Raw genomic sequence first — 19,978 nt, forward strand, 5'->3', positions numbered from 1 at the left:
GAAACTCATTGACATATATTATAAAAATAATATTTCTTTTCTTGAATAAATACAAATATCAAAAGTACATTTATGAAGACCGAACCTAGTTACATTTCCTTCAACACAATCAGGTCTAAGTGACATGACCTTCTTTATTGCATTTCAAAGATTATATCTTCTAGCATTTCATATATCTCTTTTATGTCTCCTCTCCCGCTACATATGGATGAGAGGACCTTTGATTGATTTCATAAGAATCCTATGAGTCCCTTGATCCTTTTACATGCATTCAAACAATGCTTGACCTTCAGAGACTTTTCCATAGACATCAATGACTTCTCTTTTGGGGACTATATCTATCCTCCTTTCTTATGCAAGGAATTTCGATGACCCAACCAATTTATAGATCTCCTTGCACACACGAAGTCATTTAACCAAAATTGATTATAAAATGAAAGATACTTACTTGACAAGTGAAGATGAACTCTTCCACTTGATCACTTTGATGATTGTTGAAGAAGATGTATTAGAGATTCCTCTTGGATGATCTTCTTTTAGATGAAAAAGCCTTTCTTCAATAGAAAAGGTTGCTCCTTTTGATGAGGATGATTTGTTGCTTCTTCGGATGATCTTCTTCTAGGGTAAGGAGATGATCCTTGCTTGTGAAGATGGCACTGCCTTTTTCTTGTGGTGTAGATCAGGACTGCTTCTAGGGTTTCAACTTGATGAGGGTCTTGGTGGTCTTTTGATGATGACTACAGAGACAAAAGTTCTTGCTGTTGTAGACTGTTTCTTTGATCTAGTGTTTGATCCTTCAATGTAGATCTTGATCCTTTTGACATCCTTCAACTTGCTTTGATGCCCTTCTCGAAACTTAATCCTTGAATGTCCCTTTTCTGCCCTTCCTTTGACTTCAACACCTTAGCTCTGATACCATGTTGAAGAATCTAGGGCAAATTAAGTTTAATAGGATTCTTCTTGCCATGATAACTATTTGTGAGGTATTTTAACTTTTTCTTCTTAGCACAATCTTCACTTGTTATTATTAGAGTGTGTCTTCTTAGTTCATCAAATAACTACCAAAACAAAAGAGACAAGAACACAAGATGTTGGCTTTTTGCTAGGGCCAAATCCTCCCACTCTTTGAGAGGAAAACCCGCACAAAATTTTTCTTATAGAGATTCCAATTGGCCAATACCAAGACCATGACCCTTGACCTAATAGCCACTCTAAGACCAAGACACCAATCCTCTTCTTTGTCACTGCTAAGTTCATCATCATCACTGCTGCTTCATTGAGGTCATCATTATTGCACCACAGTGGTCATTACAGTTGCACCATTGCTTTACCTTCACCTAGATCATTGCCACACTCTCACTGAGATCATCACCATGTCAACGAGGTCTCTATACTAACCTTGTATTCATCGAGATCTTCATCATGACCTTGATTCCATGTCTTCATCGATGCACCGAGATCTCCATTATGACCTTGTCTTCGTTAAGATTATGACCGAGACCATGGTTGCCATTATGTCGAGAGTGCATTGCTGTGGGATCATCAATTATGCTGAGACATTGATCAGTGTCTTAGAGAGTATGCTGAGATAGTGATCAATGTCTTAGAGAGTATGCCGATAGTGTATCACCTTAATCTTCTTCAACACAAATATGCTGAGACAGTGATCAGCACTGAGATCTATACCAAGACAGTGACTGTGTTCTTTTCTTGCATCGAAGAGGTTGAGACTATAATTATTAAGATAGTGTGGAGGCCGAAAACTTCATCTTTTAGTACCCATCCTAAGAACAGAGATCACTGATATTGCAACGTCTCTAGACTGTACTCACTGTAATTATCCACGAGATTTAAGAGGCATCCGAGTTCCTGTCCTTTCTGTGGTGACCCTAGCCGCATATATATAGTGGTCTGCCTCTACATTTGAGCTGACATGACATGCTGAACAGGTGTGTCTCTATAGGTGAGCCAACATGACTTCTTTAGCTATTTTTGGAGGCCGACTTCTTCCAGAGGGATTGTGCTTGTCTTTGGAGGGCTTCTTGACATTTTTATAGACTTGTATACATTTAAACATAGGCTCAAGAAGAGCATCTTCATACATGACATTGACTCTTTGACTTATTAATAAATCCTAAGGCTCTTAATGGGAGCCACTAATAAAATAAACCTCTTGCTCATGAAACCCATGCAGCGAGGCATACAAAAATAATTTTATTTCTTTTATTTCATCATTTACCAAGATCATGTCATTATGAAGACCGAACCTAGTTACACTTCCTAAAACACCCAAGGGCTAGAAAAATGTTGTGGCATCATTTGTCTCCAATGTTTGTGCTCCAAGTGCTTGTACAAGCCCTACCTTGTCAGCTTAAGGATGACCCTCATCGCTTGTACTCTAGATCAAGCCATCCCATAAACAATGTCAAGGCCAACCTGGGGGCGTGTTGGGTTCGCTAGGTACATAATCAAGAATCTCCAACACCAAGCAAGAGGAGCTCAATGTTTCAGCATTTGGGGGTGCTTTGAGGTGTCAATCATTTGTTGGAGTCACCAAAGTGCCCAATGCTCTGCTCTGGAGGGGCAACAATGCATTTGCAAAATGGTGATCCACCTTCCTTTAAGAGCAATGTTGGATGGTGAGAGGTGTTTTGTGAAAATTCCTTGAAACTGCAAAAACTGGAAATTTTTTCTTCTAACTGTTTAATTATGCAGTTTATTTGTTACAACAAAATAACAAATAAATCACACTACAATTCTTCACAATAAAAATACGCTACAGAAAATAAGCTGGAAACTAAGAAATAGATGCACACACACACAATAAAAATGACACCAATATTTTTGGACAAAAGTCCCCAGAAACACCCAATTGGGAATACCGGTGCAGCAGATGAGGGTTTATTTTATTATTTCTTTAGCAAGGAATGAGAGTACAATATTTGGATGCCGAAATATTGGCAATCCTCTAGCTATAATATCTCTACTGCCTCCCTGGAAAGAGCCATGCCAAAATTGGCTTCCTTAGCCACCCATTGAAGCTCCTCCTACTAGCCCTGCGCAAGCATTGCGTAGCTCTGCGCATAAGACACCTCGGGATAAGTAACTGCTGAAGAATTGAGCTACTGCCTCCTGGAAAATCACTCTGGCCACATCTGGAAATTCTTCTCGAAAATCTAGAGCCCAATCTCCCTCTAAAACAGCCAAATCAAACTTCTCTCCTTGCCCCCTTGCGTAGGCTTCTCTAGCCTCTGCGCAACTAATGGAATAGCCGACAAACTGTAGACAATTTTCACCGAAAATTCTCTCCCATGATCCTTTTGTTGACCCTTAAACTGACTCTGCCTCCTGAGCTCTGCTACTAAGCTGAATCACTGCTTCTCCTGCAAATCAAACTCTCTTTGGAGATTCTACGTCTTCCTCTTGTGCTCAAGTGTGTTTATGTCCATCCCCATCGTCTTACTCTTATAATCTCTCCTTGGCTCACCAACGACCATGATTAGATCCTCATCAACGACTAAGATCATCTCAAACTCAATCTGTGTGAGTTTCGAGAGATTTCTCACCTTTCCCTAATTAGTTACTATTAATTAACCAATTTTCCTAAGTTAGACTTAGGAAAAATTTAAATTATGGTTAATTAATTTAATTAAGGCATCTTGCAAGCTTATCTCGTGAAACCTTTTTTGAGTTTTGAAGATCTCATGTTCCTTAGTCTCTTAAACACAAATCGGGACTAGAACACCCGTCCATCTGGAGGTGTAGCTTCTATGAATGCAAATTCGTCCATCCTGGAGATTAACTAATCTATATCTGCTGAAGCTGTGGGCTGCTGCTCCCCTTTCTTGTCCTTCTTTTACTTGGGACACTGAGTGTTGTAGTGACCAAAGTCACCACACCTGAAGCATTTGATCTTCGACAAATATTTCTTCTTCTTCTCTCCTCCCTTTGAGCCTTGTCCTTGACTAGGACCTTTCGTCGTTTTTCCTTTGCTAGCAAGGGCTACATTCTCCTCGTCCTTCTCAACCTTCGACCCTTTGCTCCTGTTGCTGGTAGTAACCTTGACAAGACTAAGCCTTAGATTCTCTTGTGTGAAGTTACTCCATAGGTGTTCCCAATCAGGCATTCTGTCTCGTCTAGTGATTCCGTGAACGAACGTGGCCCACTCTGGGGTAAACCCATTTAGTGCTATTCGCACAAGCTTGCTTTCCTCAGGTTTCTCCCCTACAACTGCAAGTTCATCTTGGACATCTCGAATTCTGGTGAGATATGGAGTTATGTCGTCACCCTTCATCATCTTTGTGGTCCTCAACTTCCCCTTGAAAACCATTTTCCTATTCTTTGACGGATGCTAGTATAACTTCACGACGACATCCCACATTTCCTTTGTCATATTCTTCTCTGCAATGTGTGGAACGATATGATCTCGGACTCCATCCAAGACTATCCTCTTGGTTTTGGCCTGATCCTTCCTATACTCGTGGAACTGGATCAAATTTGTTGGTACAACGATGACTGCTGTCACAAACTCTTTCAGGCCATGCTCATCCAACAATAATAACATCCTAGCCTTCCAGATACCAAAGTTTGAGGCTCAATCAAGTCTATCCTAATCTCTAAGACCTATTGCGGTCATCCTTGCGAATCTCAAAAACTAGGAAATAAATAGGAATCTCCTCCCTTTCCTACTCTTCCTCTCTCTGTTAATCGTACTCCCTTATGGAATGCACAGATCTACTACTGTCTTCCTTTGGAAGTCCTCCAATACTCACACTGCCTGCTACCTCAACTGGGCAACTCGCTCAACCTTCTGGAAGTCCTTCTCCGAAATTCGACACATGATCTGCTACTCTTGAAACTCGCACTAGTTGGCTGGCAAGACTATTACAACCTACTACAACTGGAAATCACGGATTCCCTCCTGAAAACTAGATTTGGAAACCCTCTGAGAACTTCTGAAATTTCTCTGTGCTTTTTATTCCACCCAACGTTGATTTGCTACTGCTAGACTAGTTGCAAACCAATTGTGCCAAAATCGAACTGATTGATTTTCTCATTGAAACCCTCTATCTGACAAATCCACACCAGCAAAATTTTGCAACTAAGGGTGATCGAATTTTTCTGCTGGCTACAACTAAAATCAAACTCTTTGCCTCTGCAATTCACACTTTTGGGTGGTTTGCGCAGATCTGAGAAAGTCTGCTCATAACTCCCTATGAAAATGCAAAATGTCTCCCTCTCACTAGTGAGCCTCCAATCTAACCTTCAATGCTTTGATACCATGTGAAAATTCCTTGAAATTGCAACAACTGGAAATTTATTCTTCTAACTAATTAATTATGTAGTTTATTTGTTACGACAAAATAATGAATAAATCACACTGCAATTCTTCACAATAAAATTACGATGTGGAAAATAAATTGGAAACTGAGAAATAGATATGCACACACAATAAAAATGTCACCAATAATTTGGACAAAAATCCTCGGAAAAACCCAATTGGGAAAACCGATGCAACAGATGAGGGTTTATTTTATGTCTTCAACAAGGAATGACAATACAATATCTGGATGGCGAAATACTGGCAATCCTCCGTCTATAATATAGCTACTACCTCCCTGGAAAGATCCACGCCAAAATTGGCTTCCTTAGCCACCCATTGAAGCTCCTCCTCCTAGCCCTATGCAAGCATTGCGTAGAAGACACTTTGGGATAAATGACTGCTGAAGAATTGAGATACTGCCTCCTGGAAAATCACTCTGGCCACCTTTGGAAATTTTTTTGGGAAATATGGAGCCCAATCTCCCTCTGAAACAACCAATTCGAACTACTTTCCTTGCCCCCCTGCACAAGATTCTCTAGCGTCAATGCAATTGCTAGAATAACTAGCAAACTGTGGAGAATTTCCTCTGGAAATTCTCTCCCATGATCCTTCTGCTGACCCTCAAGCTGACTCTGCCTCCTGAGCTTTGCTGCTGAGCTGAACCATTGCTCCTCCTACAAATCAAATTCTCTTTGGAGATTCTGCATCTTCCTCTTGTGCTCAAGTGTGTTTATTTCCATCCCCATCATCCTGCTCTTATGTTCTCTCATTGGCTCACCAACGACCATGATTAGATGCTCGTCAATGACTAAGATCATCTCAAACTCAATCCGTGTGAGTTTCTAGAGCTTTCTCACCTTTCCTTAATTAATTACTATTAATTAACCAGTTTTCCTAAGTTAGACTTAGGAAAAATTTGATTTATGGTTAATTAATTTAAGTAAGGCGTTTCACAAGCTTATATCACGAAACCTTTTTTGGGTTTTGAAGATCTCATGTTCCTTAGTCTCTTAGACACAAATTGAGACTAGAACACATGTCTGATGCTACAAAAAATAACATGTTTGACCAGTGCAAATGGTGGAGGAATATGGCATCCCATCATTTTCTAAGCAATGTAGGGCCGTTGGCTATCCAAATTAGGAGAAAAAGTTTCTCCTATGGGGTTACCCACTTGTCGGTGGTTTACAAGGACCATGTAACCACCTTACATAGTTTAAGGAGGAATGCCTGAATCGAGGAGCAATTCATGGGAGGGTGCACCATATTGGAGGAGTGTTTGACATGTGGACTCCTAGCATGGAGGGTGCAACACCTTGAGGTTGGAAAAACCCTAAAAATGACATGTGGACACCTTGTTTGAGGAGCACTCATTTGGGGCCTTGTTTGTTGACTTAGCCTAGGGTTGCTTGTGGAATTTTCCCATGTTTTATTTATATAAATGGAATGTGTTTGTTATTAACAACTACTTTGTGTCTTGGAGATTGATAGTTGGCATTATGTCTAATTATTTGGAGAATCTTGGAAGATCATGTATTACTCTTGTAACAAGGATTAGTCTTTTTGTGATACTAGTGCTAAGGTTCCTTCGCTTGTGAGATGCAAGCTGGGCATTGTGTCTTGTGAGATGCAAATGTGAAATCTTTTTAATAGCTTGTCTAATGCAAGTGGGAGATCTTGCAATTTGATAATTGGTGTGATATTGGCTTGTTTGGAATCTCCAAAGATCAACTTGTAGAGCTTGGTGGGATGCCTTCTTGGCCTTTGTATTGCTGGTTAGGATTTGCAATGTTGTAGAGGCTTTAGGTAGGATTTGGGATGCATTGGAGTGTTGTTGCGTTGGATGAGTGAAAAGAACTTGTTGTACCAATGTGGGATAATTTGAGGTATTGCATTTTATCTTCATTTGTATGATAATATGAAGTGTGCCATTGCTATCTTAAATTTGCAACTATAGATTTGATTTTTCTCTAGCAAGTTTCATGGCTATTTTAGTATGTTGATTTATTGGGATGGCAAGGTTGAATGTGATATTGTTCTAGCATGCTTAATGAAACATTCAAACATGATTTTTTCTTGTTATATTTCCATTGTAATTGATATTAATTTCATATTTATATATTGAGATAGATCTTGGCCTAAGGGATATTGAAATAATCTATGCTTGAAGTCTTTTCAATGTTGACATTCTTGAGTTTTCCTAGTAGTGTTTAGAAAATTTGAAGTTCCTTGCAAGGCTATGGAAAAACTTGGTTTCAACAATAAGGACAAAAACTTTGAAGTAGATTCATGGTCTCATAGAAGTGAGGTGGAAATTTAAATTGGGCATATTTTTGAAATATCTACATGGTATTAAAACTTGTTATGTTGAAATTTTTTTCTTCTTAAAGAGGGTGTTGTATATTTTAGTGGGGAATTGTTGGGTGTGATTCCCTAGTTTCTTTTGGGATTGGAATTGTGATTTTCTCCTAGGATAGATGATTGATCCACTGTATTTGTTGATTGAAGACAAGGTATGTGTTAAGATTTGTAGAGATTACTACTCCCAATCTTGGGGAATGTGACAAGATAGAAGGTGCTTCCAACTTTACATGTTGGAAGTATAGATTGGAGATGTTGTTGGAGGAGGTTGAGCTTTGAATGCTTGTTGTGAACAAGGTTAATGTTACTAGTGATCCTACTTGGTTGATTACAAAGAGGCCAAGCCAAAGTGAAACATTCTTGATTCGGTGAAGGACTGATAACTAAGGAGATGTATGATGCCTTGATCACTTTTTACAAAAGATGAATATTTCTCGTAAAGTGTACCTAATAGACAAGCTCTCCACCAAATGAGTGACATAGATGTCCTGGCTAGTTGCTTGAATAAGATCACAAAGTCGAGATTATTTCACTACCATAGCAGTCAAGGTTGAATATGAGGAGTTGATACCTATTGCACTAAATGGATTTCTCATGTTTTGCAAATAGGAGAAGTTTCCCACCTTTGAGAAGTTTACTTAATTCTGGAATTTTGTTTCTATATAACATCTCTCAATGTATGGGCCATGTATGTTGAATGAAATTTCCTAGGGATAATTCTACCATTGAATTTATCTTGTTAAGCCATCTCTTTTTGCACTTCAAAGTATAAAGCTTTAAGGTTACTTTCCCTTGCCCTAGAGGCTAAGCAAAGTAGTCCTTGAGGCCTCCTTGACCAAGAAACAAAGTCCTTATTCATCATTCTCCTAGACTCCATTCTCCCAAAGGGCTAAGGCACTAATCTACCAAGAGGTGGTCACTCAAAGAACAATTTTTCTTCACCTTTCCCCTTCTCCTCTAGGTCTAGCCAAGTTGGGTCACGTAGGGCATCATTTTCCCGAAGAAATAGGCATAAAAAAAGTTCAATCTCCTAGCCTCTACTGCGTTAGTGTGTTCTCAAGGCCTCCTCCAAATTTGAAGAAATTCCGACAGTGGGATTGTGAGATATCCCAAGCCCTAGCTCTGAGATCAAACTTTGCCCTGGTATCCCCTAAGCTAGTACCTCATAGGATCAATTTCTCACCATTAAGCGTAAACTCTTGTTTGATCCTTTCCCCTTCCTTGTCTGGGTTAAGCTCATCATTGGTTGCTAAACTCTATCCTCCTAACCTAGGCTAGGTCCACTTGGTCCCTTGTGGTCCCGCACCTTTGAAAAGTCAATTCTTCAAGAACCATTTGGGAAACCAAGTTCAATAAGGATTTTAGGGATTAGGGAACTCCTTTACAAGCCACATTCCCTTAACCTAACCCTCAAATCCTCACATCCTTCTACTAGAAGACATTATACCTTTCTTGAAAAGCAAGCAAGCCCCACTCCTAACCTCCTTCTGGAAAAGGGATCATTAAGGTCACTTCACACTAATTTGTTGATCTATCCTTCATAAGTGACTTTCCATATACCAGGTCTCTTCCCATCGGTGAAAGTCCATAAAGAGTAGGGAGCCTTACCTGAGGTGACAGTGGGATAAGTCTCCATTTGTTTCCCTTGGCCTAACAGTTGATCCTTTAGGAATCCACTTTAGGTCCCCTGCTAGTTTGAGTGGTAACAGTCCATAAAGGATCAAGTTAGAGACAAAGGCTAGACAAAAGGCAAAGGGTTATACTAATGACGAGGATCCCAATACAAGTTACGATGGAATATTGTTTGTCATTTAAAAGTTTTTGCTCATTTATTCATAATGATTTCTCCGAAAATTTAAATAATTTTTTGGAATCAAGGTTTGGAATCTATAAAATATATATTTTTTTTCATCAAAATTAAATATTTTATGTATGTTTTGTTAAATTGGGTTATTAAAAACAGATTGGTTTTAGTTGACCCTCGACCAATTCTAAGTCCAAGTCCAAGTTTTAAAACATTGTGTCACACAAGAAGGGCTCTAAAATGATATAGCTACACAAGGTGTGTCCACATTGCATCCTCACAATCCCACATAGTTTCCATCGCTTCGCCTAAGCCATGTACTCCATTAGTCCACTCCCTTTGCATGAACAATGTCGTAACCCATGCACCCCCGTGTCAACTCCAAGTTGCCATATAGGAATCCAAGCTACCCCATGCCATCTAAAGCCTGATGCCCTCCTCCAAGGTGCACAACACTCCTCCTGCTAAGTAGGGCATTCCCCATAGACGTCCCTCAAGCTATTAAGAGACCTCCAACACCTTAGGGAATAATGCAAAGGAAGAACCCAACTGAGGTCAAGCAAACATTGAGCGAGTCAAACTATCTCCCATGTGCCAAACCATCTTGGACCATCTAGGTGCTAAACATACACCATGTACTCCAAATCTCATGAAACACTCTCAAACATGTAAGTACATTCTGAATAGTTTGAAAGTTAACACACTTGGCATGCATGGAGTAACCACCTTGGAGAAGGACATATAATTTGCCAATCACACAAGCTGATTCTACAACTCTTCTTGGTGACAATCAAGGTGTACTTAAATTGGAAAAGAACTCTATGTTTCATGATCACACCAAGCACGTGGAATTGTATTGTCACTTCATTCGATAGTTTGCAGAGAACAAGCAAATTGAGCTGCAATATTGTGCAACTCAAGAAAAAAATGCAGACATGCTTACCAAGCCTCTCAGGCGAGACAAGTTTGTATATTTTAGAGATAATCTTGGTGTAATTTCTTGTATGACCATTAATGGCCCAATGGGGGATGAAAATGTGTGTAGTGGTACGAACTGCTTTAGTTTAAAGTAAATGCTAGTACATAGTTACTATGTCACAAGTTAGAATTAAGTCACTTTTGATTACATTTTAATTAAAGTGAAATGTCAAGAGTCACTATGGGAGATGAAGGGTCATCTTAGCTTGTATTCTCCTTTATATAACATTTTTGGAAAGTGATGCAAGTTATTTGAATGCTTTTTCTCTTTCATTGGTGGTGCACTTTCTTTTTCGCCAACATTATTTGAATTTTATAACATGATCTAGGTTCCATTCTATTGAAATGGAAAAAAAAAACAGAATTATATTTTCAATCAGGACAAATTTGCTTTGAGAGAAGAAATGAAGTAAATAAACATTTATTATTGATTCATCAAACAACATAATGTGGTTTTGATATTCATATGTTTTGAATGTGTGCAATAGGTGTTTGCATCCCCCGAGGCTGGCTTTGGATTTCACACTGATTGCAGCTTTTCATACATTCATTCACGTCTTCCAGGAAATCTTGGTAGAGACATATTATCCTGGCTAGATATACCTAAGTGTTAAATATTAATTTAATAAAATACAATGTCATATGGAGTTTCATGGACCAAGATTTTCACAGATGTCGATGGGGCATTATTCAAGCATATTCATTTGGAATAGAAATTGACAGAAATGGAGGGTTGAATGATCTTCCCAGTACATCTTTTGCTCTCAGAGTGATCTGACTATTTCTCTGGCGGAACTGAAACAAATACAGGGGAATATTTAGCCTTGACAGGAGCACGTCTAGATGGTGCAGAGATGATTGCAATTGGTCTTGCCACTCATTATGTTCCATCTGAGGTATACCTTGAATGTGCTGTGTTAATTAAACTTAGTCAGAAGAATAAGAACTGTTAAGAAATCATCAAGATATTTTAGGTTTTTAGACAGTGGATGTGTTGTCAGCAGCATTTAAGACTGATACATTTAATATCTTCAATTATTTATTTAAATCTTTCGTATTATTAATTTTAAATTTCATAATATTACAGTTGTGTTTTCCATCAAAGTCGAAGAGTACTTTAAGTGTGCTTTGCTTTGGGTGATTTTGTCCCGAGCCTTCAATCTTATTTTAGTCAGAAATTAATGCAAATCACGTGCATTTGGAAAAGGTATTTTCATGTTTCTTATGTAATGTCTTTTTCCCCGTTTTACCAGAAATTGCCAGAACTTGAGAAGCGTTTAACCAGTTTGAATTCTGGAGATAAAGATGTTGTCAAAGCAACAATTGAAGAATTTTCTATTCAAGTCCATCCTGGGGAGAAAAGCATTCTGCATAAGTAAGGAATCATCAAAATCAAAACTCTACACTAGGGTCTTCTAGAATTTACAGTCTAAACATGCTGTTAAAAGCAGAATGGCACATCAAAATTTCTTTTCTGCAATGTCTCTTGCAAGTTATGGATGACAAAATCATAGCTGGAAACTCACAGATTTTTGTTCTGTTCAGCCGTTCATTGATTGAAAAGTGCTTTTCCAAGGACACTGTAGAGGCAGTTATAGAATTTTTGGTGAGCCTTCTACTCCCAACCTATAATTCTGTCTTTATCAAACTATCTAAACATTTACATTGCATCTTTGCAAATCCCAATCAAGTGTTTCATGTCATACAACTGGTTATATTGCAATTTTTTCTGAATTTCTACTAATCTTCATTTGGGTTTATACTTTCGAAAGACAACCTTCAGTTGAAAAATGATGAGAATAACACAGCCAAAATATATCAAGGATGCCTAAAACCTGTCTTCCAGAATATCAATTTTCCATATCTGCATTTTTTTATATTCATAACTTTTTTCCATTAAGCTTGTAAATTCAGATTTTGTCCAAGTTCAAATGATTACAAATCTCAATATTTGTATGGAATTAAGAATTTGTCCTGGTACACAAAACTGAAGTATAGTGCTAGCAGATTTACTTTCCCCCACAACTTTCTCAAGCAACTAGTTTCTGCAGCCTCCCTAAACCCTGAAGTATGTTGTGGATCTAAAGTGAAATTCAAATAACTCAAGAACACGTTGTCTGGTCAGGTATTTTGGCTTTGGGCTTTTCCTTAATTGTCAATTGAAACGTCAATGTTAGCAACAATCATGTTTGTCAAGAGCAGCAGGGGATTTTGAAACCTTCTCTTATTATTATGGGTCCAAAATGCTTCTACCTCAAAAGTTTAAAGAAGAATCCTTGCATTGGGATTAAGACACACAAATTGGCAAGAAAAAGAGATAATTATACTGAAATTGACAACTTTTGTTATGAATCTGCCCCTTATACATTGCAATTTGCAATTATAGCTTCATACGTGTACATTTACATGAAAATAGATTGGTTAGCATGCACGGAAACCTACCCAAAATCCAAGGATAGATGGAAATCATCTATTCTATGGAGAATATTTAGTAAGAAGATGAAGCATGGCTTCTGACACCAAACCTCCCATTCTCCCAAGGAGACATATGGTCCACAACACTTAATGGTCCTTGTCATTATCTATACAGAAAAAGTCACACATGGTCCAGGCTCAGCAAATAGTGGCTCCACATGCCTAGAATGGTCATCATCATTTGTAAAGATAAAAAAAGTAAGTAGTACAAAGGAGAGGCTGTTTGGTTCTCTGATGGTGGTAATCCAAAGAAAGGTATAATAACCCTTTATTGGAATGTAGACTTTCACTATAATGTTGTACTTCACTGGACATATACTCATAGTCTGAGAGCTCAAGATTGACAACTTGTGGATATGATTCTTCAACCAAATTCTCAAACATGGGGCATTGGGCAAGATCTCTGGTGTAAAAAGCAATCCGAATCAACTCAAGTTCGATCAACTCGGCCGAGCTGACTAGCGAACATACTAACTCGACCAAGTGCTCAATTAGGAGGGTTCACTCAATACCAAACTGACCCTACTCAACCGAGTTTGCACCTACTTGGTCAAGTAGGTCATGGCCCTTGCCATGGCAGACTTAGCATGGAAATTCAATTTTCTTTTACAAAGAAGCAATAACATAATTCCTAAACCCTAACAAAAAAATATAAGAGACCATTCCTCTCCCACCTACCCTGCCCGCCTCCACCCTCCCACTCGCCTCCCCGCCCACCTCTTTGCCTCATGCCTCTCTTATTGAGCATTTGGAGATCTGTCACAAGCATGTTCATTGTTAACAGCTAAATGGTTAATCTGTCCCTATTTTCTCATTAAATTGCAAATCTAAAATCTATCTTTAAAGTTTTGTATTTCCAGCGTTCTACTAGTTTGAAGTTCGAAGTATGATGGATTTATGATAAGTTTTGCAATGTTACATATTTGAATTTGCAGATTGGAATTTTACCATGGTCCCAAGAGCGAAAATTCCATGTTGATCTTGTGGATGAGGAGATTTATTGTAAATATTGCAAGAAATACATTGGGGGGTGGGGGCGACAAGATTCATAGGTTGAGAGGAGATTGGACAGATAAAATTGGAATTGCAAAATCACTTTGTGAAATTTGAAAGACACAAGGCTAGGCAAAAGGAGATGCTATGTTTTCAGACTCTAGAGTCTAGACGCCATTTAGAGCCTCGTTCATTATGAATTTTGTTCCTGAGATGACTTGCGTTCAATGCCATTTTAATATATTTACCTTTACATGGTATATGCATGAGGAGACATTGCATATTTTTGTTGGAAAATGTAACTAGTTTCAGTCCTCATAATTGTTATTGTACTCATGTCATGATGTATATTTAATATAAAAAGAAAAAGAAGAAAGAAAAACATTATTTTTCAAGCATGGGGTTTCATGCTCAAGTTGATTTTGCCTTCTAGGTCAAGCATGTTCTTCATGCTTCTAGGATTTGTCAAGACAAAAGAAAATTTGTTGAGTCAAAGTCCCATTTGGACTTCCTAAAAGAAAGAAGAAAAAAATATTTTATTTGTATTAAAAGAAATAAATTTATCCCCAAGACCAGGTCGGCCTGCCCAAAGGATGCGACCTTTCGGACACACCTTGGGTATTCATATTTGTTCACCATCTGTATTAGATATGCGAAGTTGTAGGTCAGAGGATGTGAAATCTCCAAGGAAAGATATGTGAACCTTCCTGAAGCTGCTATTCTGTAGTATGATGTGAATTTCTGGAAAAGAGGAGACTGTGGTTCTGTAATAAGAATTGTGAATAGCTAGTGGACAGAATGGAAGGCAGACCTAGTGTTTGTGGGGGATATGGTTTTGCTCTTGGGTCTTGGATTTCTCATTTGATCTGTTTCTATAAGAAAAGAATTTCGGGGTTTTCCCCTTGGAGGGGTTTTGCCCTGGCTTGGAGCCTATATCTTGTGTTCAATGTTTTTCTATCATCTTCATGTTTGTATTTTGGTAATTGTTTGATTAAAGAAATAGAATAAAATTAATAAGAAGCCAAAAATATTCACAGGCAATTACTAATGAAATGAAAATCTAATGATAAGCTGAAATACCTCTCGATTTCCAACAATTGTCTCTAATCGTTTGAAATCTTTAAAATATTTTTTTTCATTAGTATTTAAACATTTTATGTATTTTTTTAGAAAACGAAGTTATTGAAATCAGATCAGTCCAGATCATTCTGAGCTCACGTCTGAGTCTGAGTTGTAAACAAATGGGCAAGACACACTGTTACCCCCATTTTGTCCAGGACAAAATGGAGTACACAGAAGATTTTGTCAATATTAATTCCTATATCCTCTATACTCCAGGAATAGCAGATATTGATTAGGATGGTGTAATTGAGCTGACTGTTGTGGCATCTTACATTATTGATCATGAATGCCGTGACAACCCTGCACATTCTGCACAATTGGGGAAATTGAAATGGTCTAAGTGCAGAAATCTGCAGCACCCTGTGGGATTACCTTTTGGAATATATTGATCAGGAACAATCTAGTTTTTCATAATTCAGAGAGACCCACGTAAGTTTGTGGGGAAAAAGGAGGGCAAGAATTGCTCTCAGAGCACGTCAACAAAGAAGGGGACATTCTCTACAGATCAAGTCAGTTGTAGGTAGAAAAGAAAAAAGGGGGTAATGTGAATGACATTGCCAATAGTAATAACACTGTGATATAAGCCCAGAGTTTCTGTTAGGATTGTTTAGCTGCTGATGTGTTCCAATGTTAAATATGAAGTGCGGTTTCAAAACTGGTACAGCATGCCTGAAATAAGAAATATTTCTGCTCCAGCTGAATTTAAAAGGAGGCGCAAGTTAAGGAGTGCCCAATGCACTAATAGTCCAAGGAGGGTGTGAAGAAATATATATATATATATATATATATATAAACACCTGTAAAAGGAGTTTTGATATGGGCTGACCATATTTGAACTTACTTTAAATGCCTGTCAAGCCCAGGGCCAACCCGTGTTCAAGTTCAAATTGATATATTTGATTTGTAAAGGGACTACCTTATCACAAAATCCTTACTGTATCATGATTTTAGGACTTTGTAGACTTGGAATTATATTGGGGGTGACCTGCCTTTTTGAAGGACATCTCATTGCTTTTTTGTGAACTATGTTGAAAAATTTGGTGCTTGGAGGAGCCTTTGAAGGCTACAATACCCACCTTGAAGCTCATTTGTTCCACCTTGAAGTGGTGGATTGTATATTTTATGAACAACTCATCTTGGAGCTGTTTTGATGGGCTGTCCCCTTTTTGTTTTCTAATGGTCTTTGTGGTACCTTTGGTTGATTTTTGTAGCTCAGCCAGGTACTTCTACAAAGGCCTTGTGTCGATTTAGAGCAATGTTTTAAAAACTGGAACTGGTGACTAGACCGGTCCACCTAATGAACCGGGTTTCGAACCGGAACCGGTCGAACCGGCACTGGTTAGGTCTAAACGAACTGGTTTAAAAAAAATACATTAAATAATTAATTTTTAATTAAAAAAACTATTTTTAAGAATTAAAACCATGATTCCAAGCAAATAGAGACAAAATATGCAAAGTTTGCTCATTTATATACCATGTAAAGGTGAATATATCAACATGGCACTGAGTGCAATACATATCATCGACAAAATACATAAGCAATGAGGCTCTAAATAGCTTATAAAGTCCAAAAACAATGCTACAAGCTATGAGGCCATTGGCCTACTACAAGTCTAGACCCTAGACTCTAGAGTCTACACATGATCAATCATCAAATTCATCATACTAGACACATGATCATCATCATCAACAAGAGCTATATAGACATCATCTGGATTAGAGTCTGAGGATGTCCCAACCTCATCTGCAACCTTAGTAGCAATGCCACCAATAGCAATAGAAGTAGACCTAATGGAAGCATGAGTTGGTCGAGCTGCACGACTAGTGCCTTCCATTGGTTGTATGCGTTTCCTTGATGCGACCACTGAACCTGGTTCTGATGGCGCCACCAAATCTGCTTCATCCCCCGCTAATGCCATGTCAATATAAAAATCAACATCAAACACGGGAGAAGGGCCTTTTAAAGGCTTGGAGAGGGTGCTTTTGGAAGGAAAAAAACCCTTACTTTCCCTCCAAAACACCCTAAAAACTTGGAAAAACAGCACTGCGTGGGTCCTCCTCAACCGTGGTAGCTAACCGGTCGGTTTAGGACGAAATCGGTCGGTTTGACCACAAACTGGCCGATTCTGTCCTAAACTAGCCAGTTATGACCTGTTTGTCTCTTTTTTGGGCGAAATGAAGGGTCAAACTGGGTGGGCTAGCTAACCGGCTGGTTTGATCGGTTACCGGTTCAAACCGGCCAGTTTTTAGAGTTAAGTGTGAAAATTCCTAAGCTGGAATCCCTACTGCAACAAATTGATGTTACTTCTACTTGATTAAATCATGCAAGTTATTTACTATCTTCTACGGTAAATTTCGAAGTAAATACATCTACAACCTTCACTTAATTTATATATATGCGAAAACAAAATACTGAGCAAGAAAGAAAAATACAATACATAGGACACAGTTATTTTTGGACAAATAGTCCTCGGAAAAACCCAATGCGAGAAAGATGGTGCAATAGTTCTGAGGGTTTATTATTATTAAGCAGTAGCAAAATCTGAATACATCACTGAATCCGCACAAAGTTATTCAGTTACAGACAGAAATACTGGCAGAAGCTTTGTGAGTTTTACCTCACACAATCACTGAGAAATCCTAGCTGATCCAGCTGCTGGATGAAGTGCCCTTGGCAGGCACTGCGCTATCTCTGCACTACCTCTATGTTGTCCCAGCATCAACCCTTCGAGGCACTGCATCACCCAGTTGAGGATTTGATCAGTAGCCCAGAGTCACTACTCTCAGCTCTCAATCTCACACCCCGACTTTCAGTTGCTGAAACTGACCCTCTGCTTTGATTTTCAACTTTCTCTCTCTGCCTCTGCGTCACTTTTGCGTGGCCCTTCTGGCCTTGCGTTAGCCTCTGCGTCAAGGCTTCTGGATCACTTACTGCCTCTCTCTGTTGATGTATGTCCAACTGAGAATCTCTCTCTTCGGAAGCTGCTATCCTTGCCCCTCAACTGCAAGAGATCTCCTCAATTGATTTTTCCTCCTGAGAACTTCTCACTGTTGGACAACCAACAGCCTAGATTAAAACATAATCAAAGACTTAGATCAATTTGACTTGATCCATGGCTTTTTCTAGAAGTTTCACCCCTGATTAGATTAATACCCATTAATATTTTAATTTTCCTAAGTTTAGACTTAGGAACCCCATTAAAAATATTAATTATTTTAATAAAATCACTTCTGGGTGGAATTTCCCAAAACGCTTTCTGGGTTATTTGGAATACCTGTGCCCAAGCCTCCCTGCAAAATTTGAGGCTTAGAGCACATCCGATGCTACCCCAAATCAACACTCCCTCTTAGCAAGGAATGTGCTCTAGCAATACATTGCCTCTCTGCATACTACTCTGACTCTGAAGCATCGTCTCTGCGCTGCTGATGTCTGACGTACTGTCCACCAACCACTGCGCTGCTGCTGCCACTGTACTGCTACCTTTGACACTGCCACTGCCAATGCTACATCTGTATTGCAACTCCCTCTCAAACGCTGCATTTGCTATGCTGCTAACACTGCATCTGCTATGCTGCTAACATTGCATCTGCACTGCAACTCAGTTGCTGAGAGAAGCAACTGAAAACACCCAAAACTGGACAAGTATCCAATGGATACTCCTCGATGTTGATATCCTAACTACTACTAGTCTCATCTTGCCTCTAAAGCTACTGCGTTGCTGAAGCTCTGCACTATGTCTCCTCGCACAGTTGCCTCTCTGCTCTGCGCTGCTCAGCCTCTGACTCTCCTAGCCATTGCATCTGTCGAATCAACACTTCATGGCACCAAATGAAACTCCATCATCCCGCTACTCTTGATCATGGGCTTTCGTAGCAACGTGATGATCCAAGAGGTGGGCTCCTCAAGGATCCTACCCATTTGCAGTCCTCCAAACACAACTCTATATCAGCCCACCTCCCTCCTGGAGGTATGTCGGCTGTCATGGCGAACTCCTCGTGAATCTTTGCGGTTGCAACCTTGGGATCATGCTTTTAATCCTTGTCCTTTTTCTGAAAGAACACTGGGATGCATAGTGGCCCATCTCGCCACATTTGAAGCACTTCACCTTGGAGACGTCTTTCTTACGTCTCTGTTGCCCTGGCTGTCCCTTTGATGCAAAGGCTGTGTTATCCTCTTCCTCTTCTTTGGGTTTCGATCCACTGATGCTGTTGCTCCCGTCAAGTTTGACCTTGAGCAGGTCTCTCCTCAGCTTTTCTTGTTTCATAGCTTCCCACATCTCGTCCCAATTTGGCAACGTTGCTCTGCCCAGGATACTCTGGACAAATATTTGCCACTCATTCAAGACGGAATTTAGAGCTAGTCTCACTAACTCCGAATCTTGAGGAGTATGTCTCGCAGCTGACAACTTATCATGGGTCTCCTTCAATTTCATAAGGAATGGATCCACTCGCTACCTTTTTTGCATCTGAGCAGATCTCAGCTCCTGCTCTAAGTACATCTTTCGCTGCTTGGAAGTTCCCTGATATAATGTGGCCAAGACATCCTACATCTCCTTCGCGGTCCCTTTGCTAGCAACGTGGCACACCACGTGATCCTTGACTCCGTCCAGGATCATCTCTTTGCCTTAGCCATCTTAGCTTTGTACTTTTTTAGCGGATCTGCATCTGCAAGTTCAGCCACCACATTATCAATGTACATCTTGAGGGCATGGTCATCTAGCAAGAAGGTCATCCTAGCCTTCCAGATGGCATAGTTGGAAGCCCGTCCAACTTGTCCTGATCCCTCAAGCCACTGGTGCCATCTCCTCTGAAAACTGTCAAACAACTCCCTCTTTCTCCCTGTTGCGTAGCTCCTAGGTTGACTTATGCACTCGCTGATGGAGCTGTCGCTCCTCTGCTACTCAACAATTGAGAAATGCTGA

The 19,978-nt window shown here is 39.4% G+C and overlaps 1 protein-coding gene across 1 annotated transcript in view; it reads left to right on the forward strand.

Moving 5' to 3' along the window:
- The window catches only part of LOC149171934 (3-hydroxyisobutyryl-CoA hydrolase-like protein 5), a 227,365-nt gene that overhangs the window by 62,739 nt on the left and 144,648 nt on the right, over positions 1-19,978 (forward strand). The window contains exons 8-11 of the mRNA XM_089424157.1: positions 10,955-11,039; positions 11,277-11,362; positions 11,720-11,841; positions 12,012-12,072. Of these exons, the coding sequence (XP_089280283.1) occupies positions 10,955-11,039; positions 11,277-11,362; positions 11,720-11,841; positions 12,012-12,072 (354 nt within the window). The remainder of the gene's footprint in view (positions 1-10,954; positions 11,040-11,276; positions 11,363-11,719; positions 11,842-12,011; positions 12,073-19,978) is intronic.

Source organism: Pinus tabuliformis, chromosome 4_2 (genome assembly GCF_031772625.1).
Source record: "Pinus tabuliformis cultivar Carrire ecotype Pingquan chromosome 4_2, CPIR1, whole genome shotgun sequence".
Classification (NCBI taxonomy): Eukaryota; Viridiplantae; Streptophyta; class Pinopsida; order Pinales; family Pinaceae; genus Pinus; species Pinus tabuliformis.